The sequence below is a fragment of the Pinus tabuliformis genome, chromosome 9 (assembly GCF_031772625.1).
Source record: "Pinus tabuliformis cultivar Carrire ecotype Pingquan chromosome 9, CPIR1, whole genome shotgun sequence".
Classification (NCBI taxonomy): Eukaryota; Viridiplantae; Streptophyta; class Pinopsida; order Pinales; family Pinaceae; genus Pinus; species Pinus tabuliformis.
The window spans coordinates 79088692-79111515 of NC_142307.1; the positions used below are offsets into that span (position 1 = coordinate 79088692).

The window sequence follows — 22824 nt, forward strand, 5'->3', positions numbered from 1 at the left end:
TCTCTTGTGATAGATGATATTCTTTACCAACCACATTTATCTGATTATTTGTCCCAAGCATCTCATGATGCATGATTCTCTTGATAACAGGACAAGTGGCTTCTTCATGAAGCTCATCACATGCTCTACAATAAGGTGGGGTCTCCTCCACAAGATTATTCGTTTCAAGAGGGTGAGGAGGCATCTTCTCACTAGACTGACCTTTCTTCTGCCAATTATTTCGATTATTATTATTATTTTGAACCCTAGGTTGATGATTTTGTATTTGAGCTCTTTCCATTTGAATCAACCTAGACTGTAATGTAGTTATTTCCTTAGCATGATCAGCAATCATCCTAGCTTGATTTAACTCCATATTTTCCAACTTCTTAAGCAGTTTTAGCACACGTTCTTCTTTGGATTCTTTTTCCTTTCTTTTAGGTTCTTTTAATTTAACAATAGATCTATCAAACCCAAGAATTTCAGATTTGCCAGAAGCCTTCTTATCTTTTCCAACTCTTCAGCGGTGATTTGACAAGCCTGGTAGTCACCAAGATTGGACCTCCTAAGCTCATAATAAGTGTCAAGATTGAAAGCATCGAGATAATATTCTAGAAGCAATTTTCAGTTGGTTTGTAACCAATAGATATCTCTTTAAGCATACCATTAAACCTTTTATTAAATTCTTCACACGTCTCATTTTCTTTCTTTTTAATGACGCTAATGGCTTTTACTAGAAATCGATCTTCTTTCTTATCACCAAATTTCTCTCTAAAAGCATTAAGGAGGCAATTAAATGAATCAATGCTATGATCAGGCCTATCCCTAAACCAATCCATAGCACCCTGCTCAAGGGTCAAGACAAAGAATTTCATTTGCACATCCTCATAATTATGAGCATTAGCGAATTTAGCCCACCAAGTCTGAAAAGCATATAAATGATTTTTAAGAAGGATTGCATTATTTCGTTGAAAAGCGGGCAACTTGTCTAAACCAATATTAGGAAGGTTATGGGGATAAACCTGGATGTTAGAAAAGTTAAGAGGCTTATAGATATCCATGATGTCTGGAACGAGAGGATTCGAGAAGAGTGAATGGATGTCACAGAGAGCTTCCTGGCCGAGATTATCAAGGAGTGTACAAGAAGAGAGCTTGTGTAATCTAGTTCTGAGACCCATTTCAGGATCCGGATCAGGATTAGCCAAGCTGCTTGGGTTCCTCCTAGTACACGCCCCTGTAGAAGATGAAGAAAGTGGAATCGCCACCCAAACAGAAATCTAACTTAGACACAGAAGATGATATGATGAAAATGAGATGAAGATGAATTGGTGAAGATGAAAGGATCAAATGATGAGAAGAGATCGAGTGGACAAAGGACAGAAAATCTTTGTCCCTAGCAATGGCGCCAAAAAATGTTGTCTCACAAAGTGTCTAGGCACTACAACACGCTCAGAGTAAGGGTTGTCACTCTAATCCTTACTCACTTCGTTTAGACTCTCTCCTAGACAAGTCAAGGGGGGTAGTCCCTAGGGTGGATGAATGAGAGTAGCCTGTCGAACACAGGCTCTAGGAGACTTAAGGACGAACTACTTGCAAAATATAGAACAAATCCTGGTTAACCAAGATGGATAGATTAAATAATTAAGACAAATACAACCTCAAGATAGAAATGATTTTAGACCAGTGCCTTAATATTTCAGTTAACCATAAACCAAATGAAAACAAGTTATCTAGAGCAATTTATAAATGTGATGAAAGTGACGATCATGAATGATTAAATGCAAATAACTATTGATTTGGGGTAGCATCGGATGTGCTCTAGCCACGAAATTTGGTGGAGAGGTTGGGACAAATGAAATCTCCAATACCCAAAAAGGATTTGGGCAGATTCTAAATAGATCAAGAGATATTAAAATAATTAATATTTTTAATGGAGTCCCTAAGTCTAAACTTAAGGAAAATAAAATATTAATGTGTATTAATATGAATCTGTGTTAGAGTGGTCCAAAAGACATGGATTAAGCCAGATCTAATCTTAACCGTTGATTAGGGACTTAATTTCGGCTGTTGAGATGTCAACAAGAAAAGTATAAGAGGAGACTTGAGGGTCACTTGGAGAAGACACTAGAGTAATCAGTCATTCTATTCTCTAGAGCGGGGTTTGCTCAGAGAGATAGAATCAGTGATCGGGAGGGCAGTTGAGGGGCATTGAATACAGAGAAACAGAGAAGGTAGAGATTGTGTCGGGAGAGCAGGGTAGCAGCCAAGGAGAGTGACGCAAAGCCAGCAAGGGCTCACGCAGGGCCACGTAGAGGTAGCCAAGTGTTGCGCAGAGCACCAAAGAGGCCAATGTGTCTGACACAGAGGCCCAGAAAGCTGACGCAAGGCCTTCTGGGGCTGACGCAGGCAAAGAAAGGCTAATGTAGGGCCAACGTGAGACAGAGAGGGGCTGACGAAGTCCAGATTGGGCAGATGCTGGGGTTGCAGAGTAGTTTTGTGCTGAGCTGCCAAAAGGATTTTTCGAGGTTTCAGCCAGGAGATTTCTCTCAAACTGTGAGGTATAGCTGCTAAGGAAATTCTCTGTTGGGTAGGCTAGATTCGGCACCCAGATTGTACTCTGATATTGCTTAATAAGAAAACCCTAATATAGCTGCACCAGTTTTCCCACATTGGGTTTTTCCGGGGACATTGGTACAAAAATAATGGTGTCATGTGTGTTTGTTCTTGTTTCTTTTAGTCGCTGATCTATAATATGTTGAGCATGCACTGGTGTTTATTTTCAGTATTAACTTTGTAAATAACTTGTTAAAGAAAAATAACAAGTAGGTGGGAATAAATCAGAAAAAAAGTGCATGAAGGGTTTCTAAACAAAGTAAACTTAGAAACTTCAACAATGCCCAAAACTTTATCATGCAAGATATTCTAGCAATTAAATACCATGAAGAATTATGAAACTTAAATACTAAGCAATATACGATTCTAGATTTCAAATGATTTTCTTCAATAACCCGAGATCTAGAATTTGTCTTTCTCCTATAGCCAATCTTTAGATATGATTGTGAAACATTAATCGCACTTGATAATAAAGAAATCACTACCACAAAATTTAAAATTTTACACTTAACACACGAAAAGACACCAAGGAACTTTAGATTAGAATTTAATTATCCCTTAGGTAAATTTTTAATGTGCTAATCTTATGAAGCAAAGTTTAATGTGGCAAATGTTTAATAAAAATAAAAATCAAAAGTACTTAATTAAATTTAAATTTTTTATGGGCCGTAGGCCACATAAAAATTGAAAAAAAATTAAATGTGAACGCATAGGTCCTTTGATTTAATTCACTCGCAATTTCAAAGGCACAAAAACGAATTTTTTTTTAGTTTTTAAATGTTTTTTGAATTTATTTTTTTTAACAAAAAGGAAATCAAAACACAAAAGAAAAAATAAAAGTCATACATTAAGCAAACAAATTTTAATTTTTTTTAGATTTGTTTAAAAAATAACTCAAAACAAAAAAACAAGGAATATAAATAAAACAAAGAACCAAAAATGAAACAAAAAAAGGGCAAACCCTAAGAAATAAATTTGAATTACATAAGAAAAAAATAACCTAAGCTAAAAGATAAACATAAAAAATTCATATTGTGTTGTGTGCATGCAGGCTTGGATGGCGGTGGAAGGGAGGAGAGGGAGGATGAGGAGAAGGGAGCCGCAGAACACAGTGAGGAGGAGGAGGCTTGAGCGAGGAAGAGGAGGAGCGACGGGCTGCAGGCAAGGAGAGACTGGACTACGCAGGTCTACTCGACGGCAAAAGGCTCGGGCATTAGGGAGAATGGCGGCAGAGGAGAAGAGATTCAACAGCAGGCACGCATTTTGAAGAGTCGACGCAGGATAGCAGGGAGAATGAGGGAACGACAGTGCAAGTCGAGGGAGCTAGGGAAGCCGCACGGGAGAATGGAGCAGCAATGGAGATTGTAGGTCGAGGAAAAATGGTTAATGAAGAAGCGGTGGGATGGAGAATGCAGGGACGAGATGGAGAGGGAGCCAAACATGCATGTCTGCAGAGAGGGTTTAGGCAGCGAACAACAAAGGGCGTGGGCATAGAGAAGAAGCTTCGAGGGCAGCGAAGAAATTTGAAATTTGCAGCAGACAATTGGAAAACCCCAAGCAGCAGAGAAAAGAGAGGCTTTCAGGCAGAAATGGTAGCCTCCAAAACCCCAGAATAAACCCAGAAAATTGAAATTTGACACCAATATATATTTTGCTTCATATTTCTCTTCGAAACGCTTATAAAATCTGTTGATTTGGGGTAGCATCAGATGTGCTCTAACCACGAAAATTGGTGGAGAGGCTAAGGCACATGAGATCTCCAATACCCAGAAAGGGTTTGGGCAGATTCTAAACAGTTTGGGAGATATTAAAATAATTAATATTTTTAATGCAGTGCCTAAGTCTAAACTTAGGGAAAATAAAATATTAATGTGAATTAATATAAAACTGTGTTAGAATGGTCCAAAAGTCATGGATCAAACCAAATCTAATCTTAGCTGTTGATTAGGGACTTAATCTCAGTCGTTGATTTGTCAACAAGAAAAGTATAAGATGAGGCTTGAGGGTCACTTGGAGAACATACCAAGAGATCAAGACTTCGACTTTCTGGGGTTGAGTTTGCTAAGAAAGTTAAGAGAGTGATCAGAGTTGCAATTGAGGAGCAGTGAATACAGAAGCAGAGGCAGAGATAGCACTGAGAGGATCAGCGGAGAGAGGGATGTAGAAGCAGCTAAGGGTTCACGCAGCGCCAACCAGGGCTCACGCAAAGCCAGCTAGGAGCTGCACAGTGCCTCAGAGGGCCAGCGTGGGTGACATAGAGGGCTAGAGGGCTGACGCAGTGCCTCCAGAGGCTGACACGAGCCAAGATAGAGTGACACTAGGCTAATGCTGGGCCAGAGAGAGGCTGACGCTGGGGTTTTGCGGGGCAAATTGGAGCTGTGGATCTGCCGCAGTGTTTATCCGGGGTTTCAGCCGGAATAGCTGCTTCCAAGTAGAGAGATACTACTGCCGAGATTTTTCTCTGTTGGGTGAGCCGAATTTGGCACCCAGATTGTATTCTGAAACGGCTTAATAAATCAAACCCTCAGATAGCTACACCGGTTTTCCTGCATTGGGTTTTTTCGGAGACATTAGTCCAAAAACAATAGTGTCACTTGTGTGCTTGTTTCTATTTCCTTCAGTTGATGATCTGTAATGTGTTGAGCATGTACTTGTATTCATTTCCAGTATTTACATGGTAAATAGCTTGTTAATTAACAGAACAAGTAGGTAGAAATAAATCAGTAAAGTGCATGAAGGGTTTCTAACGTGTCAGACTTAGAAATTCCAACATGGTATCAGAGGGTGGTTGCAGATCACAGGAGAACTAAGGACATCAGCCGAGCAGAGCAACAACAGCAGAAAACAGTTGTCCCAAGTGACAGAAGTTGTTCCTAGCAGAATAGCAGCAAGGAAGGGGTGACGCAATGCCTGCGTCATCAAGATTGAGCCAAGAAGAGGTTGTGCAGAGGCTGAGGGAGGCAAAGTTAGGCTCATGCAGAGCCACGCAAAGGCCAGGAGGGCTGACGCAGTTGGCTAAGTTACTTTGCTGGTGTCGGGATTGTGCAGAGCCTAGGAGCTCTAACCTTCAATTTGTTGGGGTTTACGAGGCTATGGGTAAGTTGCAGAGTGGAGCTGGTGGGGTACTGTAGTCAAAATAGTACCTAATAGGGCAAGGCCAAGGAGAAGGGAGTTGCTACCGAGGGTTTCTAGCTGAGAAATCCAGATCAATGGTGCAGCTGCACAAACGATCAGAGTGGGGGCATCTCGACATTGGCAGAAGGGTTTCCAGGAAGGAAATCAAGGCTCAGAGGGAGTCACACCGAGAATTTCCAGGAGGGAAGTAGAGGAGCAACGAAATGGCACTACACGGAGTAAGAGACCAGGACAGATTGGACAAAGCCTCAAACTTCGTAGTCTGGAAGGCCAGAATGTTATCCGTACTTGACAGAAATCGCGTCAAGCACTTCGCCTTGAAGACAATAGCGGTCCTAGTTGACCCGGTTGATAACGACAGGTACGAGGATGCAATGGCAAGGGCTAAGAGTATCATCCTTGACGGGGTCAAGGATCATATAGTACCACTTATTGCCGAGAAGAACACGACACAGGAGATGTGGGAGGTCCTAACCAAGTTGTATCAGCATACTTCCGTGCAGAGAAAGATGCTACTAGAAAATCAACTGCGATCATACCAGATGCAGAAGGGAGAACAGATTGACCCATTCCTCGGTCGATTGAAGGAGATCCTGGATCAGCTGACTTCCATGGGGGCAACGCTGGATCCAGAATTGATGGTGAGAACAGCCCTAAACGCAGTCTTAGAAGACTAGGAGGTGTTTGTCCAAAGCATACTGGGCAGGGCGACCCTTCCAGATTGGGAGGAAATGTGGGTTGCTCTTCGCCAAGAAGAGATCAGAACGCTGAGCAAGGTAGGAAGCAACGGCAAGGGGATCAGAATCAAGAAGGAGGAGGAGGAGGATGTTGCCCTAGCATCTAAGGAAAAGTAGGAGAAACAGAAGAAGAAGGACCTCTCCAAGGTTAAATGCTTCCACTGTGGGGAGCTGGGTCATTATGCGATCCAGTGTCCAAGGAAGAAGAGTAAGAAAGAGGCCTTCGAGACCAAGGCAGCGCCAGCAAGGGCAGAGAAGGAAGTGGAGATAGATGATGATTGTGCCATGAGTGCACACACACCACTTGCACAGAAGTGGGGAGACATCAAGTTGTAGTCAGGTGGACTACAGGCGATGAAGGTCAGGATCCTCGAGGTACCCAGCCTCTTGGATTACACCTTGCTACAGGAGCCCCGAAGAGGAGTAGCAGCACTGGCGATGTCAGTAGAGACAAATACGGATGGAGCGATAAAGGGAGCTATAGTGCAGGATTCCCATGACAGTGCGAGGCTAGCAGGCTGCAACAGTGTGAGAGGCACGAGAGTGTTGCACCAGTGCAGGATGGCACAGAGAGGTGTGCAACGGTGCGAGATGCATGGAGTTGTTGTAATAGCGCAGAGGTCAGAGAGGGAGAATTTGTCAATGATAGAGGGAGCTTCAGCATCAAGAGTGTTTCTAGCCTGACAGAGATGTCAGATTTGGGAAATCAAATACTTACTTCTCAGTAACTAAGTTGCAGTGCAGAAGTTAGCAGTGGTAGTGCTATGGGAAGCACGATGCAACATGATGAGAGGGGTTGCAGTGCAGATGCAACAGTGGTAGTGGTAGGGTCATGGGCAACAGCACAGATGTAGAGGGAGTTGCAGTATGGATGCAGCAGTGGCAGTGGCAGGGCCATGGGTAGCAATACAGGATGCAGCGGTGCAGATGATGGGCAACAAGCCTAGCATCAGCACAGGGACCGATGTCAGATGACCAGGGTGATACTCAGTGAGGAGTATTACTAGAGCACAGTCCTCGTTAATAGGGAGTGTTGATTTGGGGTAGCATCGGATGTGCTCTAGCCACGAAAATTGGTAGAGAGGCTAAGGCACATGAGATATCCAATACCCATAAAGGGTTTTGGCAGATTCTAAATAGTTTAGGAGATATTAAAATAATTAATATTTTTAATGGAATCCCTAAGTCTAAACTTATGGAAAATAAAATATTAATGTGAATTAATATAAAACTGTGTTAGAATGGTCCAAAAGTCATGGATCAAGCCAGATCTAATCTTAGCCGTTGATTAGGGACTTAATCTCAGTTGTTGATTTGTCAATGAGAAAAGTATAAGAGGCTTGAGGGTCACTTGGAGAACACACCAAAAGATCAAGACTTCGACTTTCTGGGGCTGGGTTTGCTGAGAAAGTTGAGAGAGTGATCAGAGTTGCAGCTGAGGGGCAGTGAATATAGAAGTAGAGAGGCGGAGATAGCACCAGAAGGATCAGCGCAGTAGCTGAAGAGAGGGACGTAGAAGCAGCCAAGGGTTCACGCAGAGCCAGCCAGAGGGCCAGCGTGGGTGATGCAAAGGGCCAGAGGGCTGACGCAGTGCCTCCAAAGGCTGACACAGGCCAAGCCAGAGAGATGTTGGGTTAATGCTGGGCCAGAGATAGGTTGACATTGGGGTTTTGTGGGGCAGATTGGAGCTGTGGAGCTGCCAGAGTGTTTATCCGGGGTTTCAACCGGAATAGCTGCTTCTGAGTAGAGAGGTACTACTGTCGAGATTTTTCTCTGTTGTGTGAGCCAGATTTGGCACCCAAATTGTATGCTGAAACTGCTTAATAAATCAAACCCTCAGATAGCTGCACCGGTTTGTCCGCATTGGGTTTTTCTAGGGACATTAGTCCAAAAACAACGATGTCACTTGTGTGCTTGTTTCTATTTCCTTCAGTTGATGATCTGTAATGTGTTGAGCATGTACTTGTATTTATTTCCAGTGTTTAGACGGTAAATAACTTGTTAATTAACAGAACAAGTAGGTAGGAATAAATCAGTAATGTGCATGAAGGGTTTCTAACATGTCAGACTCAGAAATTCCAACAAAATCCCTAGATTTAAATTCTAAAACCCTCGAACTATAAAATTTTCTGAAAAATATGTCCCTGCAAAATGATATTGATGCCAAATCTTACCCTCCAAGGCCTAGATCTGGCTTCAAACAAAAATTCCCCTTAAGATATGTACCTGCAATGACAAAAACAAAACACCCAGAAACGATATATACAATGATGAAATAAAAAACCCCAAAAACCCAGTTGAATAGTTACAATAATTACAAGCTGAAGGCTCTAAGTAGCCAAATCTATCATTATGCCACAAAGACATTAAAAAGAAAAAAATTTAAAGGAGGTCTTAACTCGAAACCCTCATGTATCAATAAAACAAAAAATCTTATGATAAGCCCGAGATTAATTTAATTAGGCTCTTCAGGAAACACAGATCGGGAATTGGTTGGTCCAACTGAAAACTTCCCCTAACGCCCGATGATCTAAATCAAGATTTCCCTGCAAAACTCGATCCAGCCATTAAAAATAGAGCGAGAAAATAATAATAAAATTCAGACAAATAGAGATACCTGCTATTACGTTCAAAATTTAAATTATTATTCAAACCTCAGCGACTAAGCAAGATACTTGTACTCAAATCACTCTTCATAATCTATCATGAATGGCTTTAGAAAAAATCATGCCTGAAAATAAAACATCTTACAGTATTCCCATGAAGAGTAACATCGACAGAATTTATTTAACCCCAAAGTCTTTTTTTATTATCCATAAAAAGATTACACCAAAGCTACTTGTTAAACACACGACTCAGAGATCAGATAGATCGACTGACAAATGACCTCCTATTTAAAGATAAATCCTCCAATGGCTAGTTCAAGTGATCTTCGTCAAAGTAATCTCGACCGTTGATGAAGATCAAAATTTCTTTTAATCTCATCCGTCGAAATATTTAATTTTTGAGGAAATTCGAAATTTTCATTTAAATGCATTTTAATTAACTCAAAAATTAAATTTTTGAGTTAATTTCCCCAAAAATTTGACTTTGACTTAACCCGAGAGATCAAATGTTCAAAATTTATCAAAATAGTTAATTTACCTTAGTCCTTGGACCTCTTAAAATTTATTTTTTTAGGACCGACGAATTTTGCCTTCGGAGAATTTAAATTTACCTAGGACCTAGAATTAATTAAATTTATGGCTTAGGATTTTAATTAATTTTGGGCCAAAAAATTTAATTAATTAACCTATAAGAGGATAAATTATTTTTCCAATCCTCAAGACACTTTACATCATGATTTTCATATTTTTTACATCATATGGGGGAAAACCCATTTGTAATAGACCCTCATAGATTGTCCATTTCTGCGACACAAGTATAATCGAGCAGACCAAATAATTTGCAATAAAATAATCTAACCAAATAGTTATGATTATTCCCAAATTACTTTTACATAGACTCAATCTAAAACACTAGGACTCGCCTAAGATCCTAGTGATAAAATCCGTTCCAACTTTGGGGTAACACTGGAGGGATGAACTTTGCCGACCATCCGAAAATGAATCGGTGAGACGAAAAACCTCCTAGAATGGAGATCATCACTAGAAAGGTAGGTTTATCTAGGTCATTACATACATGACACAGGTTTGTTGAGCTTATTTACATTATACACATGCAGAATGAGTTTACATAACATTTTAAAAGTCAAGTTGATAATGGTAGTTGGACGGCACAGACGCATCGATCAGATTCTATCCCTTTTGCAAAAAAAGGGGGTGTACTGCTATGGGTCATTGACATGTAGTGGTCAACAGGGTTCAAACACAGTAGAGAAGGAATTGGTGGAAATCCGGGGACTATTGTCCAAAAATAATTGTCCTATGTGTTTCTATTTTCTTGCTCAGTTTCTATGTTTCAAAATCATATTTTATTTGGTGTAGATTGCTTCAGTAATTTACTTCAATGTTTCAAGAAGAAATCTGAAATAAGCTTGTAATCTAATTTACAATAAAGGTCAGGTAGATTCAGTTGGTTGCAGTAGGATTCCTGAGATTGTTAGTTCTAGGAATTTTCACAGTGTCCTCTCAGGAAGAAGGACAAGGAGGAGAAGCAGGACTAGGCGGCAACTCATGCCAAGATTGATAGGTTTTCCTCTAGGCTGGAGGAAGACTTCACAATGTTTGCTAATATACCTCCAGGAGTGAGGTGGGGAGATTTGGTGTTGTAGTCCCAGAGCACTACAGATGAGCAGGATCCTTAAGGAGTCCACCTCTTGGATCAATGCCTTGCTACGGGAGCCCACAGTATTCAGTAAGAAGATAGATCGGTGATGGTTGATGCAGTCAGATGCCAAAGTAATAGTTGCAGAGACTAGTAGCAGTCAGATGTTGGGGAGCGCAGTGCAGTTGGCACAGTGTAGAATCAGCAACAACACAGATGCTTCAGTGACAGTGTAGATACTAGCAGCAGTCAGAGACTCGGGTGATAGACGCATCATACTAATCACAGTTGATTCAGTATTTAGGATGCTTCTCAGTTGCAGTTGTTGAGGTTGTAGCAGCAACAAATGAGAGGGAGTTGCAGTGCAGATGTAGTGTTTGTAGCTGTTTAGCAGGGTCAGTAGTAGCACAAATGCAACATATATCAGAGTTGCATAGTGATATCATTAAGGCCTTTGATAGCATAATGTAGTTGCCTTGAAAAGAACCATTATAGATGGTTGTGTGGTGGTGACTTTGTAGAGATCTACACTTCTCTATCTAAAGGACAGAGCTGGTAAATTTGGAGCACATATTACTTATGTTTGATTATGATTGATAGTGTGCATCAGTTTATGAGTATAAATTGATGTCATACATGAGAAGTTAATGTATCATGCAGATTTAACCTTGATTGTTGGATTTGAAATTATTGATTAGTACTAGGAAGCAGAGACCTTGCAATGCATATTTATGACTTTCTATATTTAATGCTTGGTCATGGTTTGGTAGTATTGAGCAAAGGTAGAATTTGATTATGTTAGTATACTTAGCAGAGTTGTTTGGTGTAACTAGGGTTTGAGGTACAGATTGAGCAAAAGCAAATTGACAGAGATTGTATGGCAGTTTTCTTATATTGCAGTTCCATTGTATTGATATTGAGCACAGGGGGATCCAGTCTAAAAATTGTGAAACGTGGTCCGTTGTGGTAAGCTGAAGGTTGGAGCCTTTAGGGCAAGTGGCAGCTTGTTGAGCAGGGTGGCAGGGTGGTGCGAGGAAGGAGAGTGGAGTCTCCTTCAGGTCAGATCCTGAGAACACTTCAGGGTCGCAAGGTGGTGCTAGGGTAGGTTGGAGCCTGTGCAAGATGTTGCGGCATCCTTCCAGTAGCAGTTGATGAATCAGGGAGTCAAAGCTTCCTTCAGGTCGGAGCCCGTAAACTTGGGTGTTGAAGCATCCATCCAGTAGTAGTTGGTAAATAGGGTGATGGAGCATCCTTCAAGTCGAAGCCTATAAACCTAGGCATTAGAGCATCCTTCTAGTAGCATCTTGTAGATAGGGTGTTGATGCATCCGTCACGTTGTAGCCTATAAACCAGGGAGTTGGAGCCTCCCTCAATTGTAGTTGAAAATGATGGAAGTTAGAACTTTCAATTGATGTACATATTGTAGACAAATATTAAGAAGTGTTCGATGCTTTTTCTCCTAGAAGGGTTTCCACCTAAAATCTCTAATGCCTACTATCTGGATTGTGAAGATTTGGAAGACCCAAATTTCTACTTCTGCAACTAATTAAGCTTCTTCTATTTGTTAAATAATTGAACAAATTATTTATTGTGTTCTATAGTAAATATCGAAACTAATACACTGCAGCCTCCACTAATTAAATTATATGCGGAAACAAGAACCGATCAAGAAAGAAATAGCACACACAAGAGACAACGTTATTTTTGGACAAATGTCCCCGAAAAAACCCAATGTGGGAAAATCGGTGCAGCAGCTGAGTGTTTGTATTATTATGCAGTAGTTTCTGAATACAATCTTTGGATGCATTTATGGCTATCCAATACAAAGAATCTAACCAACAGAGTGATGAGTGAGACATACTTCACTATCACTGGCGATCCAGCATTGATCCAGCCACTAAATGGCTAGCCCCTAAATGCCTCTGCACAGTTTCTGTGCAATCGCTACGCTGCTCTGTGTCACAGCTTATGGGGACTGTGTCACTCCTTTGGCTGATCGATTTGCCTCTGGAACTTCAAATTTCTGCCCTCTCGGTCTCACACCCCGACTTCTGGCTCTGGAACTCGATTCTCCAACAAATTTCGGATCTCCTCTCAAGCTCTGAGTGGCCCTACACTACCCAGCGTGGCTCTGTGCTGCCTCTTCTCGATCTCTCTATGTTTTCTCTGCGATGTATCCCCGGATCAGGAAACTCTCCAACTAGAAACTATCTCTGCCCCTCATTGCAAGAAATCACTTCGATCACTTCTCCGACAACTGTTGCGCTGCTCTCTTCAAAAATCGATCTCTTGATCTCTTACTCGAGGTGTTTTCCAAATGCATGTCGAAGTCGTTATAATCCTCTAGTTGAGTAATCAACGGTCCAGATTAGATTCTAATCAATGGCTCAAGTCATTTGGACTCGATCTTTATCTTCTTCTAGAAGTTTCACCACTAGTTTGATTAATACCTTTTAATTATTTTAATTACCTAAGTTTATACTTAGGCATCCATTAAAAATAATGAATTATTTTAATAAAACCTTCTTCGGGTGGAATTTCCCAAAACGATTTCTGGGTATTCTAGAATACATGTGTCCTAGCCTCCCTGCAAATTTTGAGGCTTAAAGCACATTCGATGCTACCAAAAATCAACAGTCCCTATTAGCGAGGAATGTGCTCTAGTAATGCAACCTGCTGAAGCATCACCCTTCTCTGTAACGTCTCCCTCTGCATTGCTGATGTTTGACATCGTTGCCCACCAACCACTGCGCAAATGTTGCATTTGTACTGCCACTAACCCTGCCACTGCCAACACTGCATTTGTACTACAACCCTCATAAGTTCTGCATATGTGTTGCTGCTGGCACTGCCACTGCCAACACTACATCTGCACTACAACCTTATCCAACTACTGCTACTATTGCATCAGCAACGAAAAAGCATCCAAAATTACTGAACAGGTGTTCAGCATGATGCATCTGTTGCTCGAGTTCTGACCACTGCTAGTCTCTACGTTGTCGCTGAAGCCACTATGTTGTTGTTGACTCTACTCTGTGCCAACTACACTGCTTCCAACACTAGCTCCGCATTGCTCAAACTCTAGCGCTCCTAGCCACTGTAACTGTCACTCTGGCACTCCTCAGCACCAACTGACCTGGTCCATCCTGCTACTTTTGATATGGGCTCCCGTAGCAAGGTATTGATCCAAGAGGTGGACTCCTCAAGGATCCTGCCCATCCTATAGCTCTTTGGGGCTACAGCTCAAAATCACCCCACCTCACCCTTAGAGGCATGGCTGCCAACATGGCGAAATATGATATACTCATACTGCAACTGCTACTGCTCTATTGATACTTTTGCACTGTTGCTGCAACTACTGCAATAATGAGTCTGATCTCCCCAGATCCAAAAGTACTAGCCTCCATAGGGTTGCTCCCTTTGAAACTAGACTCCCCTTGAGTCTCGATCTCCCTATGGGAAATCTCTCTACTCCCTCCTAACAACTCACACAATCCTCCTGCACTGGAAATTGGACTGCGAAGCTCTGCGCTGGGAATCTCATGGCTGGAACTGCACTTGCATACTGCAACATGGCAATTCACACTACCTGTGTCACTGCAACTAGTTCTGCAACTATCTTCCAAAAACTAACTGCAACTAGCTATGCAACTGTCATTTGAATGACTAGTTGCGTCTGCTAACACTGTGATCCTCCTGCGACTGATTCTGTTGGGCCCCTGGAGCAAGGATATTGATCCATGTGAGAAATTTGCAGCAACTGGATTTGATTTGTTGCACTTCCATGGATCCTGCCCATCTGTGGCCATCTCTACAAAAATGTTGAACTGACTCCTCTCTCCTCTGCGCTGCTGTTGGGCTAGCCTATGCACTCCTTGCTGGAATTAGTAGATCTGCTCCTCTCTACTGCTTCTCGACAAATGAGAAATCGAATTCCCTGGCTAGGAATTCTCTAAGGAAGAAATTCCCTCAACAGTGTCTCCTTCCTTCTGACGCTTTTCTGCCCCAGCAACTGCTGCAGAAAACTGCTCTGCATTGATGCTTCTGTGTTTCTCCCTCTGACACTGGCAAACTTCGATCTGGAAATATTTCTCTCTGTTGACTCACTCAGAGAGATTTTCCCACGAAAAATTTTCCCTCTTGGCCTAGACTGTGCAATCCCTTTGGGGATTCGATTTGCTGCCTACGCAGCACTTCGACTTCCTCCTCTTCAACACTGGGATCTTTCGACTCTGGTCTCTTGCTTAACCTGTGCTCCGATACCATGTAAAAATTTAGAGGACCCAAATTTCTACTGCAACAACTGATTAAGTTTCTTCTATTTGTCAAATAACTGAACAAATTATTTACTGTGTTCTACGGTAAATATTGAAACCAATACACTGCAGCTTCCACTAATTAAATTATATGTGGAAACAAAAACTCAGCAAGAAAGAAATAGCACACACAAGTGACACCGTTATTTTTGGACCAACGTGCCCGGAAAAACCCAATGTGGGAAAACCAGTGCAGCAGCTGAGGGTTTGTATTATTATGTAGTAGTTTTTTAATACAATCTTTGGATGCCTTGTTGGCTATCCAATACAGAGAATCTGACTGACAGAGAGATGAGTGAAATATACCTCACACTATCATTGGCGATCCAGCACTGATCCAGCCACTGAATGGCTAGCCCCTAGCTGACCCTGCGCAGTTTCTGTGCAATCACTGTGCTGCTCTACGTCATAGCTTTTGGGGATTGTGTCACTCCTTTGGTTGTTCGATTTGCCTTTGGAACTTCGATTTCCTGCCCTCCCTGTCTCACACCCCGGTTTCTGGTTCTGGAACTCGATTCTCCAGCAAATTTCAGATCTCCTCTCAGGCTTTCTGCTGCCTCTTCTAGATCTCTCTCTGCCTTCTCTACGATGTATCTCCAGATCAAGAAACTCTCCAGCCGAAAACTATCTCTGCCCCTCACTGCAAGAAATCACTTCGATCACTGCTATGGCAACTGCTACACTACTCTCTTCAGAAATCGATCTCTTACTCGATGTGTTTTCCAAATTCCCATCGATGTCCTTATAATCCTCCAGTTGAGTAATCAACGGCCCATATTAGATTATAATCAATGGCTCAGATCATTTGGACTCGATCTCCATCTTCTTCTAGAAGTTTCACCCACATTTTGATTAATACCCTTTAATTATTTTAATTTCCTAAGTTTATACTTAGGCATCCATTAAAAATAATTAATTATTTTAATAAAACCTTCTCCGGGTGGAATTTCCCAAAACGATTTTTAGGTATTCTGGAATACATGTGTCCTAGCCTCCCTGCAAATTTTGAGGCTTAGAGCACATCCGATACTACCAAAAATCAACATGGATTCTATGCATTGTTGAATAGTGTTAATGATTGTTTATGTTTAACTAATGCTAATAATGTTTACTGCTCTGAAAAGTTAAAAATACTAATTGAAGTAAGAAATATTGATCCACCCCCCTCTCAGTATTTCCAACATTATTAAAGGTTGATGTAACTCTCAAATTAATGGGCATACACAACTTTATCAATATATTCCTTGTACCATTGAAGGACCATGATCATAAATTGATATGTTAATGCTATAAAACAATGTATAAAGTCTCAAAACATTGTTTCAATCTCTACAAACTGTTTCATAACATTTTACTAAAGGTTGATGTACATAACACATTTGGCAATTTTCCATGTCAAAACATATCAGATCCAGAAAAACCTTCCAAACTAAGAATCATAACAATCCTAAAATGCATTAATAACAAAGGCATAGAATGTGAATAAACTAACCTCACCAACCCCCATAAATGCACGGACAAGAAGCAAGAAAGGCAATCCAACTCTTGCAGCTATTGGTGTGAGAAGAGTGGCAATTGACCACCAAACTACTCCAAATCCCAATACACGCTTGCCACCAACTTTATCTGCCCATATACCTCCAACAACCTGACAAATGGTAAATAAGACGATAACATTAGGAAATCAACAATGAAAGTATTTCAACTTCCAAGCATGCATGATACAAATAAATTGACTAACAATTAATTAAAAAAAAAGAACTGATCACAAACAATGATATTAAATCCAAGAACAAGACTGGAGAGTAATTAGATTTCATTTCGATTTACTTGGATTTACAAGAGTAACATATGAGCAGAGTTGCAAATATTGCCAATATATCAGCAACATCATGTTATTTTAACACCTAAAAAATCTATGCCTTTTTGGAGCTTGAATATATTGTGCAATATTAAAGAAAACTGCAATATATCACCAAAAAAATTGCAAGTCAATCAAAAAAATTAAGGTGCCTTATTCAAGAAATGTCATCATCTTTTCCTGATATGTACTCGTTGAAATTTTCCCAGAGATCTTGATTCTCTTGTTCTAATTTCTGATTTCACTACTTAGCCTTTGACCTTGATTTGAGTAAGTAGTTTTTTACTATGTTAGGCAAGACATCTCTTCAGCTTTTTCTAGTAAGTTCTCGTCGAATTTCTATTTGAGATATTGAATTTTCTATTATAAATTTTGATTAAACTATTTGTCATCTTTTCAATCCTTGATTCATGGGATCAATTCCTAATAAGTATTTTTGGACAACAAATGTCCTTCTAAGTCTTTAAGAAATTTATCTTTGCAATTCTCAAGTTGTAATTTTTTATTGTACTCTTGACAATGCACTAGTTCACATTGTAAGTATTCTACGGTTTAATAAGTACTATGGCTTTAATAATTTTTCGTTGAAAGTATTCTTACATTTATTTTTTTGTTTGTCTTAATTTTACTTTATTACTTCAAATTCTTTCAAATTTTAAATATCCGCTTGATAACAATAGGATTAATATCTCCCTTGGCATGAAAATATTTGTTGGACAATGGATAAAATAGTGCTCTCTGTGTGTTTCACGACATAGACTAACCGCCTCTTGTGCACCCTTTTCTCTGGTGATGCAATCGTTAACTACCACATGTGGGTTTTGGTCTAACGACAATCGTAATTCCCATCAAGTGGTATTAGAGCATAAATCACGACTTTGATACACACTTTGTTCGTTCTGGGGGGAGATTACTGGACATTGGATAAACCAACACTCCCTTTGTGTTTCGCGACATGGACTAACTGCATCTCATGAATCCTTATCTCTGGCGATGTGATCATTGACTGACACTTGTGGGTTTTGGTTTAACGGCAATTGCGATTCCCATCAATATTTATATTCCACTAATCCCTTTAATTTCTCAATTGACTTTTATACCTTGATAATGTGATAATCTTCTATATCTAATAACCATTTAATAACTTTTGAATTGAAATTTCCACTTTACTCTTAAGGTACCTTTCTATATATATATATATACACTTTATTACTCTATTATTAGGCTAATATGTCAATTACCCCTCGACTTTCGTTATGTTTATAGAAACATCACAATGTTTTATGTCCAACGCTAGAATGAACCTTATGGTCTTTGAACAATTTCGACTGGCTATAGTAGTGAATTGGATCATAGGTACACTAATACCCTTCATATGGTATGAGGCCATATTTTTTGTGATTTTCAACGCATACACATCAAACATTGACATATGGGGCATCATTGGTATATCTTAGTGGATGATGTCAATTATCCTCGTGCTTGTTTTTATTCATCATGGTTTATGGCTAGCCTAATCAAGTACTACCTGCATTCATTTTTATGGTGGTCTAATCCTTTGTTGGTAAGGTTGATACATTGTTCATGAAACATTTTTGGAGTGCATTTGATGGTATGGATTCGTTTGATGGTGATTTGACATTTTTTGAGCCATTTTCCTCTTGAGGAGATGTAGCACTCTCATTCTTCATCATTTTTGACATATTTGGAGGCATTGGGGGTTACATTGCATCTTGTGTTAATTTACTTCATCTTGGTGCATTTGATCTTACTTGGCTTCATGAGAGTGCCTTGAGTATACAACATTTTGTTATCATTTTGATATGATCACTATGGTTGATGTTTATTATCATGCATTATCTCTCTTTGGCACATCTTTTATGGTGATCCAGCATATTTTACCTAATAGTATGAAGTCCCTTGAGGATATTGACAATTTGGTGGTGAGATGGCATTATTTGGTTGGTTGGTTACTAGATGGAGTAAAACCCCCTTGTGTAGTATCTTTGGCACATAATTGGATGCATGGAACCTTTATGTACGATTCCTTAGGCCATCCCCTATGATTTCCCCTAGTGTAGATGGCTAACAGCAGTATTGGCAAATGTTTTCATATGGTTTTTATTGGTTCTAGAAGGCTTCCTTGCTATTATAATGGAGGGCATCCGAACCTCATTGCACAAATCTCTATAGGTGATTTTTTCATGATAATTCTTAAAGGAGATGTGTGGGTACATGTGCATCTAACAATCTTGGCACATTCTTCTATTAGTGCACTTCTTTTGGAGGATTATTTCATTAATGGAGGCCCTAGAACCAGTGGAGATCATAACTACCACTACACACATTTCAATGGTGCTCCATTTTTGGGATTATGTAATATCCCAATTATTAATTTTAACAATTTTCTTGAGATTTTGATTAAGAAAAATATTGTCGTAAATTCGATAAACAAATTTCCAAATTGAGCCATAAAACTAACAACAAACAAGGAAATATAAAATGCAAATGAAGAATAGACAATCAATGCATGCAGGAAATCTCATCTTTATTTATATTAATATAAAAATTAATTTTACAAATATGGAGTATAGTTGAGATAGGATCCTCCAACTGAATTTGGCCTCAGGATATATCTGTTGCAACACTGAATCCGGCCTCCCAAGATAGAACATAAGCACTCCTGTGAATTCTGGATGAATTCACCAATGGATGAGACAGGTTTGCATCCGATCACCAAATCACCCAACGGTTTCCGTCCTAGGGCTACTGAAGTTGAGAACCTAGTTCTCCAAACCTCATCACAAAGACAAATAATCAAATCCAAGATGTCCCAAATGATCTCATCCTCCTCCTTTTAAAGGCTCAATAGATAGATCTCGAATCTTCTAGAAGTATTTTATTTTGATTATTTTAATATTATTCTAGAATCTTACCCTTGACTTCATCTAGGTGACATTTAATTTAATTTTATTTTATTTAAGTCACTTTTAGCCTTTTTCCTTCAATTAACATTTTCCCATTCTTTTATTTTAATTAAGTGACTAATTGAAATTAATCATTTTCCCATTCTTTTATTTTAAATAAGTGACTAATTAAAATCACTTTAATATGGGAAAATGGTAAATCGTCCACCATACTCTCTCTGGCCATTCAAAATCACTTCTCATCATCCCATCCTGTATACCTTCTCGTTCTGGTTATAACAAGCTATTACACTAAGGTGTTCCTGTTGACCACTGAGATGACACCTGATGATTATATGAAGACTCCATGCCCAATGATGATCCAAAAGACACTTGTACCATCAGATATCATCAGTCAACAGAGTTTTTTAAGTCTCCTTCTATCTTCTCATCATCTTCCTTGTACCCAGATTCCACACTCTACGAGGAATTATCATAAGCGATACTAGTAATGATGAGTTTTGAGTCTATAACAGGCCTAGGATGTTGGGACTCGATCAGCAAACAAGTACACCTTGAAGTGTTTTTTTATCTGGTTAGTTATTCTTTTTTTTTCAAAGGCAAATAATTTTCTGGGTTTTTTCACTCACTTTTTACACCAAAGCTGGGGTGACGGTTTGAAGGTTGAGCCCCTAACACATCTTAGTGTCTAGAGTCGATGTATATTACCATACTATATCACACAAAAAATTTCGTGGAATTTGGTTAGGTCTAGGTAGTCATTTTTATTTTTTAGATTTCCTGCAGGTCAAATATTGCAAATAAAATTGTATTTAAATTGTAATAAGTGTAGTCTAGAGAAGTTGTATGGGGTATGAGTAATCAAGATTACACCTCTCACTCTCAACTTTCTACTATAACACACTTTGAGGGGTTAATAATGTGTTTTGGACCCTCAAAACCCACATTTTCTAAGTTTAGTGGAAATTGTGGCATTTAATTAAGCTAGAATTAAATAAAATAGAGATAAATAAATTATTCCATGTGACAGAATGACTTGGAAATTATCCTAAGTCAAAGATTTGAGTCAACGGACATGTGGAAGAACACTAAGCATACTGTATCATAAATACGCCATTATTTCATAAAATCAAATTTCCCAGAGATAAAGCAACACTTGCACATGTGGAAAATCGAATTTATTAGAAGAGCTCATGCACTAAAGGAATATTTTATGGTACATTTGGACTGAAGATTAAGTGGAGCCTCATCTCATAGTTACCTTAGGTTCTTCTACTCTTAGCACTCCACTCTTGAGGATTACGAGTTTCACTTGGCCAAACTATGAGTTGCATATGGAGGAATCACATAGTTCCTGGGGACCTACGCAAAGCTATCTGAGGATCATCTAAATATGTGGCATCACTTAGTTCGTGTAACGACCCATCTATAAATACAAAGAATGCAAGCATAATAGCAGTTATACGGTACATGCATATGATAGCTACATATGCATGTGTCGCATACACTGCACTAATATTTTATACTAAATTGATTATAAGTGCTAAATACCATGACCCTTCTGGGAAAAGAAGTTCTACTCATTCATCAATATTGCGTAATGTATGGTTAGATCAAAGAGGACTATATATATATTATATGCTCTAGAATATTGATAAAAATCATATTAATAAATTAATAAAATAAAGGTTAAGTATTAATATAGATAATTAATTAAAAAAGATCCAAGTATAAAGTTTAAACTTTATATTAAAACAAATATAAATAAAACAATGTAATATGATAAAATATATATATAAACGTTATAATGTTTAATGATACGTGAATATACAATGTAATGGTCATCTTAAAAGACTAATAAATATCATATGGTTTCAAAAAGGCGTATTTCATTCACGACCTGAATCGAGACCAGGAGGGGATACGTAGGCGGAGGCGTGGCATTAGCAGGGTGAGCGGTGGCTGCAGGTGGGAGGGTGGCCACCGCCAAACCAGAGGATATAAACCGCAGGTCATGGGTTGAGCAGGGGGGAGAAAAACCAGGAGGAAGAATTCGGAAGGCAAGGGAATCAGCCATTGGAAGAGCTTGAGCGTTCTGAGGTTCTGGGCACGGGGGACAGTTAGCTTCTGTTGAGAAGCTTACTGGATTGAGCAGCCAGGCTCTGCTCAGTCTGGCTGGGTGGAATCGGTCTCTCGGTAACTGTAGCAGCATAGCCGGAGGCATCTTCAACTGCAGCAGTTCAGGTAGGTACCTCAACAGTCCCGTTAATTGATTTTGTCAGGTCCAATGAAAATGTTACAGGTTCATGCTTTAAAATTCATCACTGTTTTTTATACATCTGTTTATCAATTCTTAAAACACTAATTTTATAGTCTCTTTATATTAAAAATAAAAATTTTAAAACCTCGGTTTATAAACCTAAGAAGGGTGTACTAATTACTATCATAAGTAATCAGATATGATAAAAACTCTAACTTCGGGACAAAGTTTTCTGAAGGGGGAGTGTATGTAATGACCCATCTATAAATACAAAGAACACAAACATAATAGCAGGTATACGGTACATGCATATGATAGCTACATATGCATGTGTCGCATACACCGCACTAGTATTTTATACTAAATTGATTATAAGTGCTAAATACCATGACCCTTCTGGGAAAAGAAGTTCTACTCATTCATCAATATTGCGTAATGTATGGTTAGATCAAAGAGGACTATATATATATTATATGCTCCAGAATATTGATAAAAATCATATTAATAAATTAATAAAATAAAGGTTAAGTATTAATATAAATAATTAATTAAAAAAGATCCAAGTATAAAGTTCTAAACTTTATATTAAAACAAATATAAATAAAACAATGTAATATGATAAAATATATATAAACGTTATAATGTTTAATGATACGTGAATATACAATGTAATGGTCATCTTAAAAGACTAATAAATATCTTATGGTTTCAAAAAGGCGCATTTCATTCA

At 39.2% G+C, this 22824-nt stretch overlaps 1 protein-coding gene across 3 annotated transcripts in view; it reads right to left on the reverse strand.

The window, feature by feature from the left end:
• LOC149147194 (sodium-dependent phosphate transport protein 1, chloroplastic-like) overlaps nucleotides 1-22824 on the reverse strand; it is a 374349-nt gene that overhangs the window by 266635 nt on the left and 84890 nt on the right. For all 3 annotated transcript variants that reach the window (XR_016263648.1, XR_016263649.1, XM_089445626.1), the window contains exon 4: nucleotides 16539-16694. Coding sequence is in view for 1 of the 3 variants with exons in the window: in XM_089445626.1 (XP_089301752.1) it covers nucleotides 16539-16694 (156 nt within the window). In the remaining 2 variants the exon portion in view is untranslated. The remainder of the gene's footprint in view (nucleotides 1-16538; nucleotides 16695-22824) is intronic.